The following is a 24,443-nucleotide window of genomic DNA, read 5'->3' on the forward strand; positions in this document are numbered from 1 at the left end:
AAAACTAGGGGGAATTTTGTCCCATGTAGACATGGATTTTGCTTGATGTATCAGCCATCTTTATGAAACCTTGGCCTGAAAGTAGACCTTTGTACATGGAGGGAAGTCTCAGGCTCCTTCTGTAACATGGCTGTTGATAGTACTGAGGGAGATGGATGTGTATCTGACTCCTAATAGTAACAACAGAATAGGTAATAGATTTTTTAAAACATCTATAAGTTACCATGCTTTACGTGCAGCACAAAAATTCCAGGGCAGTAATTTCTGAAGCTAGTAGGCACAGTGCTGTGCCATGGCAGAACCCAAGGAGTGCTTTGGGACAGAGTAGAACAGGGTAAATACACTTCTACTTTCTAAACTAAGAGCTGTTTATCTTTCTTTAGTGCACATTTCAGCAAAGACCAAGATGGAACAAAGAACAAGAAACATTCCAGAAAGCAGTGGGATGCAATATATTTTACCCTGACACTTGATTCTAGGATAAGACTCTCTTCAAGTACTATAGACAGTAGAGACTCCTAGTATATGAGGTAGGAATGGGATCAGAGAGTCAGGAATTAGCTGTTCTCCATAACAAACTTCACTTTTCAGTATCAACACAGCATGTTCATCTGTACAGATAATTGATAGGTATTGTTAATATCATCATGTGGTAGTCCATGAGGAGGCATTAGTCACTGAAATTGAAATACCTACACTTTCCCTAAACCATCTTGAAGAGATCTTAGGATACAGGCAGGGGACGATGCAATGACAAAAAATTTTCTGAAGGACTTGTACTGGCCAGAGCCTGGGCAACCACATGACAGGTTTCTTGAGGATAATGTGTTATATTTGTGGTTCTGCTTAAGATACGCTGTTTTTTCTGTCCAAGGTTCTCACATTACCCAGTAAGCAATTGTGCATTTGCCTGCAGCTGTGCCAAGTTCAGGGCTTGCTCCATTGATGAGGGCATTTTAAAGACCAGAGCTGTTTTCAGTTCTGCCACTGTCCCATTGGGAATTGCCATAAGTCACTTCACAGCTCTGTATTTCTTATCCCCTTGTTCTTGCCTGTCTAGACTGTAGGCTATCCTGCTCTGGTTTGGTGCAGTGCCATGTGAATCTCATTTCTGTCATGTCTGTGGGCCTGGGTCTGTCTTCTAGAAAAAAAAGGCAGGATGCAATAGATGGTTTGGTGTTCTACTTTTCCCATTTAAATATTTATTTACAGTTTGATAAATACTCAGCTTGCATCCAGTGTGTACCCTTTCAAGCTGTGCATTCACACAATGTGATGGATGTTATATATCTTGGTTTCAGTTCATCTTCACCAGATTTAACATCAAACACCAAACTGACTGCAAACCGGAAGAGCACAGGGCAGCTGAATGTGAATCCTGCAAGTGGCAACACAGCCACTGCTGAGCGAAGTAGGCACCAGAGGAGCTTCTCTGTACCCAAAAAGTTTGGAGATGTGGACAAGTGCTCGGACCCACCACGCAGTGCCACACTAGACAGAATTCAAGCATGCACGCAGCAAGGCCTGTCCTCTAAAACAAGAAGTTCATCCTCTCTAAAGGACAGTCTCACTGATCCATCCCATATTAACAATCCAACCAACCTACTGGCCACCATCTTCTGGGTTGCGGTGGCTTTGATGGAATCAGATTTTGAGTTTGAGTACCTCATGGCACTGCGGTTGCTGAATAAACTTCTGGCTCATTTGCCACTAGATAAAGCTGAAAACAGGGAGAAGTTAGAGAAACTGCAAGGGCAGCTGAAATGGGCAGATTTCTCAGGACTTCAGCAGCTACTCCTGAAAGGATTCACCTCCCTTACTACCACTGATCTCACACTCCAGCTCTTTAGTTTGCTGACACCAGTGTCTCGAATATCCATGGTGGATTCCTCTCAAGCTATAGGTAAAACCGTTTTGCTTTCCTCTCTTTCAGTATCTGTTGCATTGACATTTGGTGGCAAACCTCATTCAGCTATCTGAACAAAGCCGAAAATAGCAATTTTTCTTTCTCTTTGAATAGAACATAATGTACTTTTGCTTGAGCTGAGTGAGCTTTTTTTGAAACTTCATAGAAATAATGACCTGTTTCTAGAAAGTGAATCTATTGCACAATAATGTTTTGGAGGAGAGAAATCGTGTATTATTTAGCATTTCAATTCTACGGTTTAGCAGCATATGAAGTTTCTAAGCGCTGACAAAGTAAACATGTAAGGAGATGCTGTCAAAACTTCTATTACCTACTTTGGTCAGTTTTTCTGTTCAGTTGTTTTCAGACTATGTCGAACTGCTTGATTTTAAATTAGTGTTTCATGGAATTTTCTCTAAAAATATAAATATCAAAAACTCTCGTACACTCTAGATAAACTACAATAGCACAGTAGTGAGTGAGGAGAGAGGCCTGCGTTATAAGGAAATAAGATGACATTTTGAAATTCCCCATTATTTAGCTGAGGTTGTGACCACTTCTTAATTACATGTCTTGAAGAGAGTTTCTGCATTGTTCCAGATTTTTACTCCTCTTTTTGGTCAGAAGCACAGATACTAAGACAGCTGTCCAGGCTTCACAACTAAGTCATAACAAGCCTAGACACAGAGTAAAGGGCTGAATGCCATGAACAGTCTGCCCATATCTAAGCACTTGTGTGGTGCCTGTGCTCCAGACTTTGGCTGGATAATTTACACATTGAATAGCTGTGACAGTACCATCTGGAGGCATCTTTCCTTTTCCCTGAATACAGAGGAGGAGTAGGGAAACCGTGATCCTAATTTCAGCAACTTGTTTAATTGTATAGAATGAGAGGGAATGAACGGTTAGAAAATTATTTTCATAGAACAAATTCTTTCTTTTCAAAAAACAGATTGTGTCCAGATACAGTTTGTTGACTTCTGAGCTCCCACCTGAACTAGAGCAGCTTTTGTTATAGTTCTCTGTTACACCTGCTGCAGGTAGTTCATCAACTACCTTGAGCTGTGAGTTGGTGCAGAAGAGCTGAATCCCAGTTTCAGGCAGCACTTAATTAATTACAGCACCTGGAACTTGGTGCAGGAGCTCTGTCCTAGCTTCAAAAGTACCCATTGACCTGTTGTATCAGAATTGTGATTCATTATTATTACCTTGAACAGTATAAAACAATGGAAGCGGTGCCTGGCAGCTGACCAGAATAATTGTTTATTAATCAATACTTACTGAATTTCCTTTTGTGTTTTAGCAGCTGTAGTGAAAATGCCACTGGTGAAGACTGTCAATAAGCCAGTTAAGTGGAAAAGATAAATATGATCTGTAACAGGAATGTGCAGTAGTTTTTGCAGAAATAGGCTCAAGCTTTATAAGAGTATTGTTGCCTAAGTGACATATTGGATTTTCAAATTAAGGCCCCTTTAAGACAAAAGTGGTGTGGCCAGGGGTGTGAACAACTTGACAGGGTCTGTGTGAGTTTATGGCTAATGTAATGTTGAAACCGTGACCTCCCATGAAACACCAACTTAAAGATGACTGTGGCTCTTGCTGGCCAAAATATCCATTTTGTTCTATATTTTCCTGTTCTAGGATTTCCATTGAATGTTTTGTGTCTCCTGCCCCATTTAATTCAGCACTTTGACAACCCAAACCAGTTTTGTAAAGATATAGCCGAAAGGATTGCTCAGGTATCAAAATCATTTACCATTTTGTACATCCTCAAACCCTGTAAATGCTGTTGCCTTGTTTTTGATATGTTTTGATGTTTATATTTAATTAGGTTTGTTTGGAGGAGAAGAATCCCAAGCTATCAAATCTTGCACATGTCATGACCCTTTATAAAACACACAGCTATACAAGGGACTGTGCTACCTGGGTAAACGTGGTTTGCCGTTACCTTCATGAAGCATTTGCTGATATTACTTTGAGTATGGTTACATATTTGGCTGAGGTAAGCTTTCAAAAACTTTTTACTGTTCTAACTCTTCTGTTGCCCTACAGCCCAAAGAGATAAAGTCTGCCAGCAAATTACTGGGAGCTCTGCATCTGTTATTTATAATTAAAAAATGAAAGCAGAAACTGGCAGAAAAAACCCACAGAATTACTTTAAAAAATCAATATTGAACGCTAAAACAAAAGCTGATACATCTGAAAGCAGATTCCTTCATCAGCCAGTTGGATTTTCCACTGTGAAAGTGAGAGGAAACTGGACATTTATTTAGATCCCATTGAGGAAAATCAGAAGACTATATCCACAAGGGTTTAGCAACATAATAAGATATCATCTGCTACATAAGGATCTGGTTCTTGATGCAAATTTGTATGCATTCCTCTAATACTGAATGGTATTATCTTGCTACAAATGTTTTCCTGTGTTCATTGCTTACTCCTAACATTTTTCACGTGTGGAGTACAGTGCTGATGCAGTGCTGTTACTGGGGATCCAAGGTTCAGTTCTGCTCTTTAGCATAAGGCTGCTTGATATTCTGACCCCATTGTCAGATCACTTTCAGGACAACATTTTCTTACCGGGTTCTCAGATTTATCCCTTCCCTGCTGAGTTGCCTTCAGTCTCCCCTCTCATCCAGGGACAAGACAGTTCTGTATTCACAGAATCACAGAATCATTTTTAGGCTGTAAAAGACTTTTAAGATCATCAAGTCCAACCCCAAATCTAACACTGCCAAGTCCACCACTAAACCATTTCCCTCACTGCCACATCTATACATCTTTTAAATACCTCCAGGGATGGTGAGTCCACCCCTTTCCTGGGTAGCCTGTTCCAATGCTTGGCAAATGTTTGCATGAAGGAATTTTTCCTAACAGTCAATCTAAACCTTCTCTGGCCTAACTTGAGACCATTTCCTCTTATCCTATCAATTGGTGCTCTGGAGAAGAGGTTGACACCCACCTCTCTACATAAATTAACTAGCTTCTGCCACAGGATCTATAAAAACTCCTCAGGCATCTCTGATACTGGCCACTCACAAATTTTTAAGAGCCTGAAAGGCCAGGTGCTGCTCCCACACTCACTTAAGGCTTCAGAGCAACGAGGCCCTGCTGCCTCAAGCTGCAATTCTTCACCTTGTTTGCACATGGAGGCTCTAAGTAAACAATCACATATGATCTTAACTGATGGTGAAAGCCATGACTCCCCTGTAGGAACCAAAAACATGGCCTTGAGGCTTTTCAGTCTCTTTTCAAGTCGAAAGACTCTGGAGAACTATTAGCTCTTCAAATCAAGAGCTCTTTCTGACATTGAACCCTCCAGAGTCAAGTGTCTTCTTCACATCAGAAGCTTGTATTTCTAATAAAAAAATACTATAAGAACTATATTTTTAATAAAGAAATGCTATAAAAATGTTGGTGTTCAAATTCTTTCTCCTTTGCTTTCCCAGCCTTAGGAAAGCATTTGCCCCTTTTTTTTCCCTTCAGTGCTCTCTGTATGGTCACTAGTGCTGCAGCACCTCCACAAAGGCCATTGCTCACGATCTTGCTCCCCTTGAAATGGGTTGAGACATGCATGTGGAGCCTCTTTTCTGTGCAGTTCCCCCTTGCTGAAGATTGGCACCACTTACTGTGTCAACAGCAAGTCAGGCAGGTTTTCTACTGTAATTAAGACACATTCCTCACATAGCACTATCAGCAGCAGGATGACAGAGTTGTAAGCACTGACTTCCTTTCACTGTATTTACATTGACTGCAGCTCTGTTGAGTCATGTCTGGAGAATATTTTTATGGGCCTAGAGTAGCTACCAGTCTGGTGGAGTAGCAAGAGACAAGAAACCATCTTATTCAGCCTGCTGTGGCCTTGAAATATATTTTTTTCCAGCTTTCAGAATGTTTCCTCTTTTCTTCTTAGTTAGTCCCCAGGTCAGGATAAACAATGTGCCCCTGTCTCCTATAAACCAGCTGTGGGATATCCTGTCAATAGGTAAAGCCAAGTAGGCTAACAGCCCCACTGGGCAACCTTCCCTTGAATGTTATAGCCATACACGGCCTTGAGTTTTAACAATCCTGGTTCAGTCGCCAACACTTGGGACAGAAGGAAATTGTGAGACAGTGTCCTGGGTTGCAGTGTATTCTATTACCATCCCCATCAGCTGTTGAAATCAGGTGGGGCAGTGTTTCCTTGCCTCCTCCCCCCAGACTATCTTTCTGTTAATTGCCCATCATTGTCCTGCCGCCTGACTCAGAGATAACTCCCTCCGGACTATCTTCTGTTAATGAGCCTAATCAACACTTTGCCTCATGACTCGTTACCCCATTGTGAGATGCTCCACCCAGAGGGAGGAACCAAGCATCCCATCGTGGATATAAGCTGAGGCTGAACACCAGAGAGACGGGCTTCCCACTGGATTTCCAGAGGACAGGAGCTACACAGCCACCACTGGACTTCCAGAGGAAGAGCAGACTGTTTCACTACAGGATCACTGCTTCAGAGGACTGCAGCCACCATTCTACCAGACTGCTACCACCACCCTGCCTAACAGGGTGTCAGGTTGTACCTTGACTCTGTCAGTTTGATAGTGTTTTCTTTTACCTTTTTTTTTCTCCTTTTCTTTAATTTCCATTAAATTGTTATTCTGACTTGGTGCCTCCCACTGGTTTGTTTTCAAACTAGCACATAATTTGGCGCCCAACGTGGGGCAGCTCTGAGAGAAAGTCAGAATTACAATTTTGTGTTAACGGAAACCTATTCACCATGGTGCTCAGCTTGTCTATGTGGGTACTGTATCTTGCTCTCTATATTTTTCCTCACATGGGGAACTACCTGCCTGTAGTATTACTCCTGTTAAAACCAGGGAATGGTATGAGAATTGCTTTAATGGTTTATTATGTCTACAGCATAATAACCTGTGAGGCGATGAATACCATTCGGAGTATATACTCAGTTTTGTTTGGCTGTCCTAGTCTGGGCTCCTATGTCTGGGATCTCCTCAACAATCGCACCCAGCCCCTGGTGGGAGGAGTAGAGAGTGGTTTCTTCCAGCCTTTCAGGCCAGGCACAGCAGTTTTTGAAAATATTGAATTCCCTCTGGATGTCAAAGACGGCATAAACTTGCTGTCAGTTCTGCTTTGTCTTCTCTGTACAGCCTGCACCATGTACACCATGCTTAGAATCAGAGCTATGGCACAGCATCCTCAGGATGAGGGAGGGAAAAAGAGCAGAGCAACAAACACCATGCCTACGCAGACTGACACAGAGGAGAAAGGAACCAAATGCAAAGCAACAGCGTCCATGTCTACGCAGACTGTCACCGAGGAGAAAGAACCCAGATGCAAGACAACAGCGTCCATGTCTACGCAGACTGACACAGAGGAGAAAGAAACCAAATGCAAAACAACAGCGTCCATGTCCACACAGACTGACACAGAGGAGAAAGAACCCAGACACAAGACAACAGCGTCCATGTCCACGCAGACTGACACAGAGGAGAAAGAACCCAGACGCAAGAAAACAGCGTCCATGTCCACGCAGACTGACACAGAGGAGAAGGGAACCAAAAGCACTGTCAGCGTCCCCACGCAAACCATCACTGAACCAGAACAGCCTAAACCGATTGCAGTTGCCCCCGTGCAGAAGAAGAAATCAAAAAGCAAATCAGTCCGCATAGTGACTGACGAGGATGCAGCAGGACCTTCGCACCCAGCAGAAGAGGCAGAGCCAGAGATCATCACTCGGTCGCTATCCCTGGGTGAGCTGCGAGACCTGCGGAGGGAATTCACCCGCCAGACGAACGAGTCTATCCTGACCTGGCTGCTCCGCATCTGGGACGCTGCAGCCAATGACACCATTCTGGACGGAAGTGAGGCCAGGCAACTGGGATCTCTGTCCCGGGATGTGGTCATTGACCAGGGGATCGGGAGAACCCAAGAAACCCTCAGCCTCTGGCGGCGACTGCTTACAAGTGTAAGGGACAGGTACCTTTGTAAAGAAGACCTTCAGGTGCACCAAGGAAAATGGAGCACAATGGAACAAGGTATCCGGTGCCTGAGGGAATTGGCTGTGCTGGAGATCATTTTCTCAGAAGATGAGAGATTTCCTAAGAGCCCAGATGGTGTCCAGTGCACGTCACAGATGTGGCTGAGGTTCGCACGCCTTGGACCAGAGATATACTCCCGTTACCTGGCAACACTGCAATGGAGGGAAGGCGAGGACAGGGTGGGCGTCTTGGTGAACAAACTGAGGATTTACGAGGACACCGTCACAGCCCCGTTTCGCACCCATGTCTCATCCGTGGAAACAAGTCTTTTGGCTGAGCAAGTCCGGAGCTTGATTGAAGAAGGCCATCAGAAACTGAAAAAGGAACTTAAGGAAGAGATTTACCACATCCCACCAGAACCAACAAGAGTCTCTGCCATTAGGAGCCGGCGACCCCCAACCAGGGAGAGAGGATACACCCCACGAGGTAATCTCTGGTTTTTCCTTCAGGAACATGGAGAAGACATGAGTAAGTGGGATGGAAAACCCACCTCCTCCTTAGCAGCTCGGGTACGTGAACTAAAAAGAGGGACAACTACCACAAGAAGCGCATCTAGAGTCAACATTGCTCCGGTCTCCCGCACACAGAACTCCAGACGGTACAGGAATGATAATATGACTGATCCTCTTGAAGGGACCTCAGGAACGTATTCATCGGAAGGGAGCAACATGCAACATGACCAGGAATAGAGGGGCCCTGCCTCTAGCCAGGTAGAGGAAAGGGAGAATCGGGTCTTTTGGACTGTGTGGGTCCGATGGCCTGGCACACCTGACCCACAAAGATACACGGCTTTGGTTGACACCGGTGCTCAATGTACTCTGATGCCATCAAGGTATGTGGGAGCAGAACCCATTTCTATTTCTGGGGTGACAGGAGGATCCCAGCAGCTGACTGTACTGGAAGCTGAAGTGAGTTTAACTGGGAACGAGTGGCAGAAACACCCCATCGTGACTGGCCCGGAGGCCCCGTGCATTCTCGGCATAGACTATCTCAGAAATGGATATTTCAAGGACCCAAAAGGACATCGTTGGGCTTTTGGGATAGCTGCTGTGGAGACAGAAGATATCAGACAACTGAGTACATTGCCTGGCCTCTCAGATGACCCCTCTGCCGTGGGACTGCTAAGAGTTGCAGAACAACAGGTGCCAATCGCCACAGCAACAGTGCACCGTCGGCAATACCGCACCGACAGAGACTCTGTGGTTCCCATCCATGAGATGATTCGCAAACTGGAGAGCCAGGGGGTGGTCAGCAAGGTCCATTCACCTTTCAACAGCCCTATATGGCCAGTGCGTAAGTCCAGTGGAGAATGGAGGCTGACGGTGGACTACCGTGGCCTGAATGAGGTCACGCCACCATTGAGCGCCGCTGTGCCGGACATGTTGGAACTTCAGTACGAGCTGGAGTCCAAAGCAGCGAAGTGGTATGCCACTATTGACATTGCCAATGCCTTCTTCTCCATTCCTTTGGCAGCAGAATGCAGGCCCCAGTTTGCTTTTACCTGGAAGGGTGTGCAATACACCTGGAACCGACTGCCCCAGGGGTGGAAGCACAGTCCCACCATTTGCCATGGACTGATCCAGACTGCATTGGAAAAGGGTGAGGCTCCAGAACATCTGCAATACATCGATGACATCATCGTGTGGGGAAACACAGCAAAGGAAGTGTTTGAGAAAGGAGAGAAAATCATCCAGATTCTCCTGGAAGCTGGCTTTGCCATCAAAAGGAGCAAAGTCAAGGGACCTGCCCAAGAGATCCAGTTCCTGGGAGTAAAGTGGCAAGATGGACGACGTCAGATTCCCACTGAGGTCATCAATAAGATCACTGCGATGTCTCCACCGACCAGCAAGAAGGAAACACAAGCTTTCCTAGGCGCCATAGGTTTCTGGAGGATGCACATTCCCGAGTACAGCCAGATCGTGAGCCCTCTCTACCTGGTTACCCGCAAGAAGAATGATTTCCACTGGGGCCCCGAACAGCAGCAAGCCTTTGCCCAGATCAAGCAGGAAATCGCTCATGCGGTAGCCCTTGGCCCAGTCAGGACAGGACCAGAGGTGAAGAACGTGCTCTACTCTGCAGCCGGGAACAATGGTCTGTCCTGGAGCCTCTGGCAGAAGGTGCCTGGTGAGACTCGTGGCCGACCACTGGGATTCTGGAGCCGAAGCTACAGAGGGTCTGAAGCTAACTACACTCCCACAGAGAAGGAAATCTTGGCAGCCTATGAAGGAGTCCAAGCTGCCTCAGAGGTAATTGGCACTGAAGCACAGTTGCTTCTGGCACCCCGACTACCGGTGCTGGGTTGGATGTTCAAGGGAAAGGTTCCTTCCACGCATCATGCCACCGACACCACATGGAGCAAGTGGATCGCCCTCATCACACAGCGTGCCCGTATTGGAAACCCGAATCGCCCTGGGATTCTAGAAATTATAACAAACTGGCCTGAAGGTGAGACTTTTGGATTATCCTCTGAAGAAGAGGAAGAGCAAGTGACTCGTGCTGAGGAAGCCCCACCATATAATGAGCTACCGGAGACTGAAAGACGTTATGCCCTCTTCACTGATGGTTCCTGCCGAATTGTAGGCGCTAACCGGAAGTGGAAAGCTGCAGTATGGAGCCCCACACGACGAGTTGCACAAGCTACCGAGGGACAAGGTGGATCGAGTCAGGTTGCAGAGCTTAAAGCCGTCCAGCTGGCTTTGGATATCGCTGAACGAGAGAAGTGGCCGAGGCTCTATCTCTACACCGACTCATGGATGGTAGCTAATGCTCTGTGGGGATGGCTGGATCGCTGGAGAAAAGCCAACTGGCAGCGCAGAGGGAAACCCATCTGGGCCGCTGAGATTTGGCAGGACATCGCCGCCCGAGTAGAGAAGCTGACCGTGAAGGTTCGACACGTGGATGCGCACGTACCCAAGAGTCGGGCTAATGAAGAGCATCGCAACAACGAGCAGGTGGACCGAGCTGCCAAGGTGAAAGTATCACAGGTGGATCTGGACTGGCAGCACAAGGGAGAATTATTCCTAGCTCGTTGGGCCCATGATGCCTCTGGTCATCAGGGGAGAGATGCAACATACCGATGGGCCCGTGACCGAGGGGTGGACCTTTCCATGGACAGCATCTCACAGGTCATCCACAGTTGTGAGACCTGTGCTGCAATCAAACAGGCCAAGCGGGTGAAGCCTCTGTGGTATGGTGGACGATGGTCAAAGTACAGGTATGGTGAAGCCTGGCAAGTTGACTACATCACCCTTCCCCAAACCCGCCAAGGCAAGCACTACGTGTTGACCATGGTTGAAGCAACCACTGGATGGCTGGAGACCTACCCTGTGCCTCATGCTACAGCCCGGAACACCATCCTGGGCCTGGAAAAGCAAGTCCTGTGGAGACATGGCACCCCTGACAGGATCGAGTCAGACAACGGGACTCATTTTAAGAACAGCCTCATCAACACCTGGGCCAGAGAACACGGTATCGAATGGATATATCATATTCCTTATCATGCACCAGCTGCTGGAAAAGTTGAACGCTGCAATGGACTACTTAAAACTACCCTAAAGGCACTTGGTGGGGGGACCTTCAAAAATTGGGAAGTGAACTTAGCAAAGGCCACCTGGATAGTCAATACCCGAGGGTCCATCAATCGAGCTGGTCCTGCCGAGTCTGAACCCTTGCACACAGTGGATGGAGATAGAGTCCCTGCGGTACACCTGAGAGGTATTTTAGGAAAGACTGTTTGGATTAATCCCACCTCAGGCAAAGACAAACCCATCCGTGGGATTGTCTTTGCTCAAGGACCTGGTTGCACTTGGTGGGTAATGCAGAAAGATGGGGAAACCCGTTGTGTACCACAAGGAGACCTAATCTTAGGTGAGAACGGTGTGTAGGTTTCACTGTGTATATATATATATATATATGTATGTGTGTTTTAGAGTTTAAGAAGGTATTGATTTGGGATAATGTAGATGGTAATAGAATAAGGGGTGGATAATGTCCTGGGTTGCAGTGTATTCTATTACCATCCCCATCAGCTGTTGAAATCAGGTGGGGCAGTGTTTCCTTGCCTCCTCCCCCCAGACTATCTTTCTGTTAATTGCCCATCATTGTCCTGCCGCCTGACTCAGAGATAACTCCCTCCGGACTATCTTCTGTTAATGAGCCTAATCAACACTTTGCCTCATGACTCGTTACCCCATTGTGAGATGCTCCACCCAGAGGGAGGAACCAAGCATCCCATCGTGGATATAAGCTGAGGCTGAACACCAGAGAGACGGGCTTCCCACTGGATTTCCAGAGGACAGGAGCTACACAGCCACCACTGGACTTCCAGAGGAAGAGCAGACTGTTTCACTACAGGATCACTGCTTCAGAGGACTGCAGCCACCATTCTACCAGACTGCTACCACCACCCTGCCTAACAGGGTGTCAGGTTGTACCTTGACTCTGTCAGTTTGATAGTGTTTTCTTTTACCTTTTTTTTTCTCCTTTTCTTTAATTTCCATTAAATTGTTATTCTGACTTGGTGCCTCCCACTGGTTTGTTTTCAAACTAGCACAGACAGGCAGTTCTTAAGAACAACAAAGAAAATTGTATTGCAACAGTGACCCTTCTAAACACAGGTGTTGCTTCAGAAGGAGATGTGTACCACAAGTTAACACTATGAAAACAAATGCTCTCAGCAGAAGGTAGAAGTTTCAATTATTGCTGTTCAGACAAAACTTTGTATTTAACCTGTTTGATGGCAGGTCATTGCTTGTCATCAAGGGGTATGATTCTAGCATAAAATCCAGCTCTGTTATTATCCAGATCTTACAATGACAAGTAGTGCTCCTTGCTCAGTTTTACATATGCTCCATTAATGAAAAATTTTAATTTCTTCTAGAAAACTACTGGGAGATCTCAATCTACAGATGAGGGAAAATCACTCTTCAGTAGTGCAGTAGAACTCTCAACCTCCAGAACCAAAATCAGATCAGCATACAAACATATTACTGAACACTTACTTTGGTTTTATGCTAGATTTTTGCAGATTAATTTTTAAAATTTAAACTTTTATCATGACAGCACACTCGTTCTAGGAGTATATCTGAATTGACATGGGTCATGTTAAACTAGTGACCAGGGTCATGCTCGAACTTAAATAGCTAATGCTACTGATAGAGAAGGGACAAGAATCCGTAGTGCATAGTAATAGGCTTATGGTAGATTTTTCCACCTCCTCCTTTTTAGATGGAGGATTGCTTGTGATAAAAATATAAGCATTTATAACCTGCTCAAAACCAAAGAATCACTAGAAACTAAACCATCTGTATTGCAAGGGGAAGCATGCCCTAGATCAGGCATTATCCCAGTAATGGCTCGTCTATCACATGGCTTTTGAAATGCCCTCTTTATTTCCTCAAAACATTTGTTTGACTGCATGGCATTGCCTCAGAGCTGAGTATTTCTTCACACCCCCTGCCACACTGGGAGGGGCAAAAGGAACTGTCTCCAGCAGTAGAAGTCCAGGCAGCCCTTGAAAGAGAAGGCTTTCTTCTCCACTTAGTTCTGGGTTAGTTGCTGCTTCAGGAAGGGGGCAAATGTTGCTAACGCAATGTGGGATCCTGAACCTAGATGAGACCCCAATAGTAGCCGCACATAAGAGAGGAATCCACAATTCTTAAAAAAAGGTCATATGTACAAGAGTCAAAAATATAAATAAATTCTGAGAACAGTTGTATTTCTTCTTACAAATACAGTGGAAACTTCTTGTCCTGGAATCCTCTTATCCAAATGATGTGTTATCACAATTCCATCTTGCTGCTATTTTTGTTACTTCTGGCAGCAACAGAATTCATATTGTACTAAATGCATGTTAAGGTTGCTATTCTTTCTTTAAAGCAAAATATTCTTTCTTATTATGAATTCATTATGTATTTAAGTGCATTCTTGGACTACCGACCGCCACATATATTCAATTCTTTTGACAACAAATTTATACAAACTGTAATGGAAATTAGAAACTTTCAGACATAAGGTTCCTATAACAGCTTTCTAAACAGCAGTTGAGACAGAATTCCCATTATTTCCCAAGAATTCCTTTTCCTATCCCAAAAGGTGTTGTCTGATGCAGTAGTGTCTGTCAGAGAACAAAACAATTTCTTTCTGTCATCCAGATAGTTTTTTCTAATCCTACACTGAAATGGTGTACTGGCTGATGTGCTGGATCACATAAACTATTTGCAAACAAGGAATCAAACTTTCCATTGCAAGATCTTAATAGAAGGCAGAAAAAGACTCGGTAACCCTGTTTTGAAGAAGAATTTCTAAGCATATTTTCTCTCTCAGTAAAGGTATCTGAGGGGCTGAAGGTATCTAAGGGCTGAAGCACATTGCTGTGTAGTACCTTTAATTTAAGAGTTCTTCCTGTCTATTTGTAGAGGAATAGATAACTATAATGAGTTCCCTTTATTGTGCTGTTAATGGAATTTGCTCACTTTGTTTTATGAATCACTAATTGGTACTCACTTTTGCTGATGAAAGAAATCAGAAGATATTTAGTGGGATAAGATAGGTTCCATTTTCACTGGCGTGACGCATTCTAATTTAAGAAAAGGAGAGGCCTTATCCTTCTATATCCTTAGAAGGATATCTAAAAAATTACTAAAGTCCACTTGGATAAGAATTGAAATTTTCCTGTGGTGGAAGGCGTGAGGCATCTTAGAGTTTTTATAAGCAATTGTTTTCTAGATCCCAATAACTCTAGTAGCCCGTGTTAGAACTTTTTTGTCAGCCTGAATTGGGAGGATGGTGTTTAGGATTGAGGCTCTGGTAACCTCCAGCAATAACATTTGATTGCCTCTGAAATTTGTGGGGTGGGACAGTGCCTGTCACCAGTGTAAGAACATCCTGCCTTCCAGGATGTTTTCAACTGAGATATTTCACACATATACAAACAAATCATGGCTGTCCGTATGCCTCTGGAATTACTGTCATGTATATGTATGAGCACAGTTACATTTCCAAGGTTCATTGTGATATTCCAGGATCTACACTCAGGTGTCTGAAAACTCCAGGATCAAGCCCTTCTTTGTATTAATCTGTACAGTAAGAGAGCCCAGGGGCTCCACATCCTCCTAAACAGAAAATGTTTCTTTGGCACTTACAGTCAGTGAGCACTGGCAGTGAAGTGTATTTGATAAATATTTACTGATGTGTGAATAGTAGTAGTTTTGTTTCTTCATCATGTTTCTTTTTTCTCACTGACTTCCAGCAAATGTAGACGTAAAAAGATCCTCCCCTGTTTTTATTGGATGTGCTTACCCAATTACAGTGTAAATTTTACTTACCAGTTTACTCAACTGCTGAATGTGTTTTCTGGATAAGTTAGGGCAGGCATATATAAAATAAAACAGGCTGGCATTTGGCTCCTAACTTAAGCTCTTTTTTGCTTCATGCCTGTATCATCATCAATTGTGAAATTATTGTAAAATGGCACTGCAAAATCAGTGAGTGAAGAGAGATGAAGGGTACAATTGGTGTTTGTGAAACTAGGAGCTTTTTGCTTAAGAAGAAATGTCTCAAAATTTTGTTATATTCACTTTTCTTTTAACAGCTACTAGAAAAGGGCCTTCCTAGTATGCAACAGTCCCTCTTACAGATGATCTACAGTCTTCTTAGTTATATGGACCTGTCAGCTATTCCTGTGAAGCAGTTTAACATGGAAGTGCTAAAAACCATTGAAAAATATGTACAGGTAAATACCATGTCTTTTTTTACATTCCTATAGGAACTTAGGAGCAGCATTTACTGTCGTAAGTTGATTTTCTGCATAAGAATTTACGACTAGATTAGCAGGGAGGGCTTCAAGTGTCTAGTGTGGTACAAAGTTCATAAACACCCTGATGCCTCATAGCCTGTGCATCCCTGGAGAAGATGCCTGGCTGTATGTTCACTGTGAGGGAAGGGTTAGGCTTCAGCCTTGGAGTACCTCGGAGAAACCTTAGTACCACCCAGAGCCTGAGTGACCATTCTTTAATTATTAGCACAAGGAAGATGTAGCATAAGCACTTTTCTTCAGAGACCTCTGTACCTAATTCCTGACAAGTGAAAAATATATGGGAGTATTAGGAATTCACAGAGGTAAAAACTTGTGTCAAGTCACCTTTTTTATTAAATGGGGATTCTGCTATGGCCTTCATGTTTATTCATACTGATTAAGGCATTCAGGTAGGAGATTTTAAATCCTCTGCCAAGTTGGCTTTGTCCACAGGTCTCCCAGCTTGCAGGCCAGTTCCCTAACAGTGACACCTTAGGCAAGTCTTGGTCTCTGTTGTTGAAATTATTCTGCAATTACGCACCTTGTCACTGACCAAGAGAGACAAAGAATAGGGATATTCCGATTCTACACTTTAATTATGTGGTAAAAAATATGACTGTAAAATGTAAATAATCTTGAATGTGTGTGAATCTTGCTTTCTGATTGCTGAGTAAATATATTATTTCTAGAGCATTCACTGGAGAGAAGCCTTGAATATCCTGAAATTGGTAGTTTCTCGTTCCGCCAGTTTAGTTCTACCTTCCTATCAACATAGTGATCTTTCAAAAATGGAAATACATCGAGTGTGGAACAGTGCCTCCAAGGAGCTACCAGGGAAGACTTTAGAGTTTCATTTTGATATCTCAGAGGTACTTTTTGTAGTTTTCCTACTTAACACCTTAATTCTGACTTCTGACTGGACTCTCTTACAGCAGTCTTTATCCTGCAAATCCTTGCACCTTGTAACTTTATAGAACTGAATGGTCCCATTAATGGGCAACTCACTATATTGTATGAAGCTACAGAATTGTTTGCAGCATTATAGATTATTTCATATAGATAATAGTGAGCTGTTGAGGTTAAAAGGAAATACAAGCATAGAAAGGCATATCGTACTATTTGCTTTCCTGTCAGTATAGTTCTAGAAAATGCTGAGACATCCTCTTGTCAATCCAAGATAGCATTTCAATACCTTTTGGAAAAGGGCCAAAGTGTTCAACATGCTTGGGGAAAAAAAAAATATATGCAAGAAGTGCAGATTTGAAATTAACTTCATAAACTTTCTGGGGTTTTTGCTCGTTCTTGTGTCAGGAACTAGTGACAGTTGCTTTGGGTATTATCTATCCATGAACATAACCTCTGGCTACTAAGTATGGCAGTTGTTACTCAGACATTCACACTGGAAAATAGGAAACATACCAAGTGATGTGAAATTTGCTGCACTCCTTGTTTTATCCCTGCATATGATCTTCAAAATAATCTTTTCCTTCAATTGAAGCAATATGGTTCTTAAAAGTTCATCCTGAAGCAGGGTGCTACTGAATAATTACTCTTTATTTAAGACTCCAATTATTGGGAGACGGTATGATGAGCTGCAGAGTTCTTCTGGGCGAGATGGTAAACCCAGGGCAATGGCTGTCACCCGAAGTACTTCTTCAACCTCATCAGGATCTAACTCCAATGTCCTTGTTCCTGTGAGCTGGAAGAGACCCCAGTACTCTCAGGTAGGTAGCCCACTATTCATTAGTAAGTTGCAGTCAGAGCAGCTGAATCAACATATACTTGGGTCCTTAAATGCTTGTGCCCTCTGTGTCCTGTGCAGTGCTCCTGGCTGGCTGGGGCAGAGGCAGCACAACATCTGACTGTGTGTGCTGTGTGTCTTTCTTGGACTCAAAAATGGACTGAGTTATGTCCATCTTCTATCCCAAAGCTGGTTTTCTTTCAGCTTGCAGGAAATGCATCTCTTTAAGACCGCTTAAGTCTAGGTCAGATTTAAGTAAAAATGACAGATGAGTTCAGATATGAGCAAGGGGAGCTGGTAGATAACTTGTGCAACTTTAAAAGTTGTTTTCTTGGGATACTGAATAAAAAGAACAGTTTTCCTAGAAGTGATATTTGATTACCTTAGTGATTTTGGTTAACTTAATTTTTGGCTTATCTGCAAATTAAAATAAAGCCATGCGGAATAAACACATTTATTGCTCTTTTCACTTTTTTGATATTGCAGGTTATATAGCAGTGGCTCAGGCCCAATTCTACAAAACAAAAATTATGCATGTGCTTAATTTCAGGCTTCTGAACTGTCTTTTTAAAGTGATGCATATGATCCAATGTTTCCTTATTGTACTCAATGGAATTTATAGACTAATTTAAATATAATAAACAGCAAAATCATTAACAGCTATTTTTATGTTTCCTTCATGCATAGTTGCTCTGAAAGCAATCCTTTGAGCACTTAATGACTAATTCTTTCGTTGGTTCCTCCTAATTAAAAATCGCTAATGTATGTTTCTAGCCACAGGGAGAATGGATGGTTAAAAAAATGCTCACTTGAGAAACATCTTGTTTTCTAGAAAAGGACAAAGGAAAAGCTGGTACATGTCCTTTCCCTGTGTGGTCAGGAAGTTGGGCTGAGTAAAAACCCTTCAGTAAGTAGCCTTGTATTGACCAGTTTTTTATTTCATTGTGTCCTTAGCGTGGAAAGCACAGAACAGTGTTTCCCAGAGTTGCTGACTAGATTTGCATAGTTTTGAAGTCATTGCTGTCATTATCCTTTGTACTGGCTCAGGCTGTGTTTCTCAGCATATGGACCAGGGAGTGAATGGCCCTTTCACTTAAAGAAGATTCACTTTCAGAGCTACGTGTGGTTTTCCTGTGGGAATCTGTGATGCTGTAGGTTTTACTTATGCCATCTCAGTGGGTAGAGAGTAATGACCTTTGTATTACCAGAATCTTTATAAAGTAAAAAATTAAATTACAGAAATAAAATGGGAGGGGAAAGGGTTGTGTGTGTCTGATTTTTCCGTTAGACAGTAGTTCTGATGTTACTCTTTAAAAATTAATATTATCTGGTGCCAGGAAAAGGGTGATTGATTACCCAGGGTGGGAAACACTTACAATAGTCATTAAATATTTTCTACAGAAAAAGGAAAATTTCTCAATGTTTTTGAACATGGTGTTTGTCACTTGTATTATGGAGAACAGGTCCTTTGTTTCTGCAAGACAGGAGCTGTTTAATTTTTGCAACTGAATTGCAGATACAAGTATACTCAGTAGGAAAGAAAAAATTATAGCTTGTTGTATTTTCTAATCTTGACATATTTTTTAACAGCTTGTTTACTGGAGGGTTTTTTTTAATGAACTTACTATGTCATCCCCTTGACAGTATTTTCTCTGCTAAGTTCTCTGAATTCTGTTCCTATATGTGTATATAAACATCCAGGCAACATCAATCTGCAGCCATTAGGAGGTAGCTGTAATATTCTTGGATGTGTTCCCACAGTATGAAGTTGTTTCTTTGTACAAGTTTAATCTGAAGGCACCTGTCCAACATAAATAATAAAGAGTGTTCTAAAAATACTCAGTGAAGGAATTAGGTGTGTACTGGAAATACAGTCTTCTGAATAACCAATTACAGCTTTTAGGAAGAAACAACCAGAGGGAACAGTTTGTAACAAAAGAAATCCTTTGAATTGTAGGTGATTTTTTCTTCCTGTGGTGATTTGGATCTGATTGAGCACCAGACGAGCTTGGTCTCTTCAGAAGACGGAACAAGGGAGCAGGAGAACATGGATGATTCAAACAGTGAACAACAATTCAGAGTCTTTAGGGACTTTGATTTCCTAGATGTTGAGCTGGAAGATGGGGAGGTATGGTATATTTTCTCTGAAACAGCTTCTTTATTAAAACTTTTATACTCCTTCTGCTAAACACTTCTCTTCTTGTAACATAAAACTTTAACTGTTTAACTATAAACGTAGTTTTAAATTCAGACTATTTATGATGTTCACACAGTGTTTATTTCAGTAGCATAACAGTAAAAAGACTACCACACCCTTCCTTTCTGAATCTACTTTAGGAAACACTGCAAAACTGTTACTGGAAAATAAAGTGTCTGTTCTAGTACCTTGTTGATGAATTTACTTTTAAGTGAACTTATTTTAAATACAATTTATAACAGTCTAAATTGTCAACAAAATATAGGTATTTGCTGATTAAAAACGTATAAAATGAAATTGTTCCAAAGCTGTTGGTTCATAAGGAACCCTCCGAAACATTAATTCAGGCCTTCAGGCTGCTGTTATTCCTGCAACTGCCGATGAAATCACTTAGAGATGTACCTTCCACTCTGCTGAGGTGTCTGTGATTTCATCGTCTCATGCAGGAGCCAAACAAAATCCTGAGCACCCAGATCAAGTCTTGACAGGTGAAGCCTGTCAGCTCACCTTGAGCTGAAACTGCTGAAGGGAAAAAAAAGTTGAAAAACTGATAAATTTTTGGGGGCTACACCCTTTAGCCTTGCTAATATCAAACGTGGGGTATTTCTTTCTATTTGGTTGGGAAAGGCCAAAAATTAATATCTGTTACCAAACAAGTCTAACAATTTTGTTGCTGTTTAAAAGTTCAGAAACTGTTAGTACTTTTGAAAGACTTAAGGCTCAGGTGTTCAGCAAACCTAAGAGTTTAATAGCTTGTCATAATCTGGACTTGATTTTAGTATTAATTCTCTCCATTATCACTCTTAGCTCTGAGAAGAACATGTGCACAGGAAGAAATATTAATTTTTCTACCTATTTGTATTACAGTAGTAAAATAATTTTAAGGTAAACAGAACACTCAGGTGTGAACTCATATACATCTGAATTTTTTTTTCCAATTGAGAGAAAGGATGAAAGAATGGGGAAAAAAAAAATGTCCCAAAGTCTTTATTTTTCCAAGTCAGGAATTTCTGTATCAAAATTAGTAATCTTCGCTCACAGATGCCCATGACCTTGCTAAGGAAGGAAAAAAAAACCAAACCAAAAGGGTAGTTGGCAGCAATGGTTGAAAATACATATTGAAGGAGCTTCACTGTTCCAAACAAGCATAAATGATAGAACAATAATGCCAGGTTGTTTGGCAAAAACATACTGGCTGCAGTAATTTCTGTGTCTTAAATGCTTTCAAGATATTACAAGGATCTAGGACTGCAATTTTGAGTGAACATCACTTGATAATTTTTTGCCCACTGAAATTCAGGAATTTCTTCTTTCTCTTCACGAGTTAAAACCATATAGAGAGTATATATAATTGTGCACAACAATTCCTTTCAAAATGAATTTACTTTCATGGACTGTGACTCTGCAAAGATTTTTTTTTATACATGTGGCCAACTTCAAGACCAAGGCCTAAATTAATTGATATGCTAATCATCTGAAGTTGGTAATGAAACAGATACTAAGCTTCTCTAGTTTTATGTGAAGTAAAATTAAAAATGTTAATTTTTACTTAGTGGTTTTCAAGTTGCCATGGGTTGCATTCCAAAGTTTACTTCAGACTTAACTTACTGTTTTAAAAATAAATTCAGGCCTGGTGTAGAAGGCTACTTCTCTAATGACTGAGTTGAGAGTGTTATCATTTACATCTTATCTGAATTTGGTATATTCATAAACATGAAAAAACCAGTGTTAGAAAACTTAAGCTAGCAAGAGCAACATCTGTCTTTCAAAAAAACCCCTATGATTTAAACAGGCCAGTGATGCTTGGATCATCTGCAGACCACAAGGTGTACTTGTTTGAAATTTCCTAAAGATGTAAAAGCAAGCAATAGTTATTTTCAAACTTGAAAGGTATCCTGAAGAGTTGAAGTTTCTGTGATAATATTTGTTAAAATTGTAGGCAAATGTTTGTCTATGATGTCTTTCATGCAGTAATTTTACATAGATTCTTTCTATTTGTTTTTCTATCTGTTATATCTGCTACTCAGGAACTTCAGGTAAGAATGCTACTTGAACTCAGATGTGCCAGCATATGTTATGCCTTCTTGCAAATTTATATTGTAGAATAACATCATAGTTTTGCTGTTGCCTCCCCCCTTCAGTGTGTGCGTAGGTGGGTGTGTGTGTGAGCTTGAATTTCTGTCAGGTGCTTCATTTTTTGTCTTGTATTAGAAATATTTTTGAGGTCTTTTTCAAAAATTCTGCTTCATTTTAAGTTTGTTTTTGACATGCTCAACAGTCTTCACGAATTTTGTAATATCTTAATTCTAGTATCAGTGTTTTTCAAACTGAGCCCTTTTTCCTTTTGATATCTTTGTGCATGATTAATGTGTAGAAACTTCATTATTTATAGAGTTTGGGCCATTCTTTTTTAGGGGCAAATTATGTGTAATCTCTACCTTTTCTGTTGTGGCATATTGTCTCCTGTTAGCATCTTGCTAAAGCTGATGTCTGAGACCTCTTAAGACAGTTTATGTTATTGCTATCAGACTGAATTTAATTGAAAAATTAAACTAATTCCTACAGCTTAATTTAATACAGCTGTGTGGTCCTACCAACTTTTCTGGACTCATTTACCCTGTGAGGAAGACAGAAAAAACACATCAGTCATTGCCAGTTTGGGGCCTAAATTTTAAGTTTATCAATGTATAGAGAGAAGTGAAATGATAGAGAATTTTAATGAGTTGTACAAATGATACAGAAATCAGCAACCACAGAATTCTGCATATTTGTTTCTGAGTTTGTACATCAGTTTTTATGCAACCCCCCAAAAAATCTTTGTCTCAAAATGCCTGTGCTGTGAGATACATCCATATGGAAATAGTGCCTTGCTACGTAGTTCCACAATACTTCTGCCTATACCCTACAATATTTGAGTGATTCCATTAACTCTGCATACTTTGTCAACACAGTAAGGATGAAAACTTGTGTGAAAGAGGTATTGCATGATTCTTACTGCCTCTGTGGAGGAACTTTACTGCTCTCCCCCACATAGGATTACTTCCCCTTTTGTCTCTCCCTTCCCCTGGGCTGTTGTAAAGTTTAAAGTAGCTGCAAGGGCACATCTGCTCCTCTACCAGACGGTGGTGACTGTGGGAAGTTCTGTGTGGTACCTGCTCGCTGCTGTCCAGACACATTTATAACATGTGACTGTTTTCCTCTGAGTTGATGTTTATCACTGGTGACTTTTCAGATGGAAGATGGCTTTGCTCCTGCTGTAGATAAAAATTAACAACCTCTCAAATACATCTTTGCTCTTTCTTGTTAACTGTGAAAGAAAGATTGCTTAACAGACTACAAAAACCACAACTCCATCTTCATAGATGTGTGCTGACCTCCTGTTTAATTCAGTATGGTTCTGGGTGCCCCTGTAGCAAACTCATGCTAATCCAAATGTTATGGGTGTTTGAGTTATACTGTTTCATCTCCTTTAACCCTTTGCCCTCACTTTTAATTCACTACCCCTTCCAACTGCATGCCCTGGAAATGTCTCTTTTATTTTTCTTCTTTTTGCTGGCTTCCTTCTTTAAGGCTTTGCAGAATAAAACTGCAACAGGAGATATTCCCATAGAGATGGGCTGCTGAGTTTACTGGTAGCTTTGCTAGGCATTATGAGGATCAGGGTGTGATGACTCTCATCTTTGCACGCGTGCTTATTTATGCCGTTTTGTCATTTATTACTTCAGTAACTGATGTGTTTGTAGAGGATGTCTCATTGCTGCACGTGTCCTTCAGCCTTTGTGGGGGGACAATGGACAAGAATTTGTTAAAATAAATAGCTTGGAACAGAAATGTCATTTTTATAATTTAAAGCGGCCTGACTTCTTAAATCTATGTGTTCTGTTCTCTTTCCACACAAAACTACTGTTATCATACCAGTCCCAGGATGAGAACACAGGGTTCTTCCAACAGTGTGTCAGGCTTCACAACAATTTCATGTTCATTTTCCCTTGATTTTAGTGCATGCCTTAGTTTTAAATGTTCTTGTGAATTGCAAGGGTTGTCTTTTTCCTAAAAAATATTTTTTCTATTTTCATCATATTGTTTCATGAGACGGTGAGCTTAATGTCACAAAACTTAACTTCCCCTCTTTCTATTCAAATTCCACAATCCATTGCATTAAATAGTAATGATGCAAAATAAGATCAATTTGTGCAAGTTTGTTGATTGTTAAGGAGGTAAGATTGCAATTTAATCCATTGCACTTTATGCAGTTTGGTCCCCATTCAGTAAACATCTGAGTAGTCCCCAATTACTCATGTGTTTAAAATCACAACTCTGCTTAAAGGACCTTCCTGAACTGAGACCTATTTCTCAATGATTGCACATTATTTCGATCTACATAAATCCAGGAAAAAATCATAATCAGTTATTTGATAATAATATTATTTTTTAGGCAGAACTATATTTTTTTCAAATTAATATTTAAAATATCACAGTCGGCTTGAATTTTCATCAATTGACTTGCTTGTTTAAGAGTGTTGCAACTTACAGAGTCTTGTTTAAAATAGGCAGCCCTGAACCTTAAACGTAAACATTTTTCTCTATAAATTTCCTTCCCATGTTGATGCAGGATTGAGGACTTTCACCTAGATAAAGTACCCAAAAGTGCATCTGAATACTTCTGGGGAGTCCTTTCTTGCTGTCTCTGCAGGTCCATGGCAGGAGCAGTTGTGGTTGTGGTCCTGTATTTGCCAGAGAGGAGCCTGGCTAGACTTAGGAAGGGA

At 41.7% G+C, this 24,443-nt stretch overlaps 1 protein-coding gene across 14 annotated transcripts in view; it reads left to right on the forward strand.

Annotated features, from left to right (window-relative positions):
* FRY (FRY microtubule binding protein) overlaps window positions 1-24,443 on the forward strand; it is a 234,016-nt gene that overhangs the window by 182,728 nt on the left and 26,845 nt on the right. For 11 of the 14 annotated variants that reach the window (XM_032099556.1, XM_032099544.1, XM_032099547.1 and 8 more), the window contains 9 exons: window positions 1,302-1,903; window positions 3,548-3,645; window positions 3,738-3,908; window positions 15,536-15,676; window positions 16,429-16,608; window positions 17,302-17,463; window positions 18,313-18,387; window positions 19,438-19,608; window positions 21,705-21,713. In XM_032099556.1, the coding sequence (XP_031955447.1) occupies window positions 1,302-1,903; window positions 3,548-3,645; window positions 3,738-3,908; window positions 15,536-15,676; window positions 16,429-16,608; window positions 17,302-17,463; window positions 18,313-18,387; window positions 19,438-19,608; window positions 21,705-21,713 (1,609 nt within the window). The remainder of the gene's footprint in view (window positions 1-1,301; window positions 1,904-3,547; window positions 3,646-3,737; window positions 3,909-15,535; window positions 15,677-16,428; window positions 16,609-17,301; window positions 17,464-18,312; window positions 18,388-19,437; window positions 19,609-21,704; window positions 21,714-24,443) is intronic. The other 3 variants (XM_032099546.1, XM_032099548.1, XM_032099555.1) reach the window with 1 other exon arrangement.

The sequence above is a fragment of the Corvus moneduloides genome, chromosome 2 (assembly GCF_009650955.1).
Source record: "Corvus moneduloides isolate bCorMon1 chromosome 2, bCorMon1.pri, whole genome shotgun sequence".
NCBI lineage: Eukaryota > Metazoa > Chordata > Aves > Passeriformes > Corvidae > Corvus > Corvus moneduloides.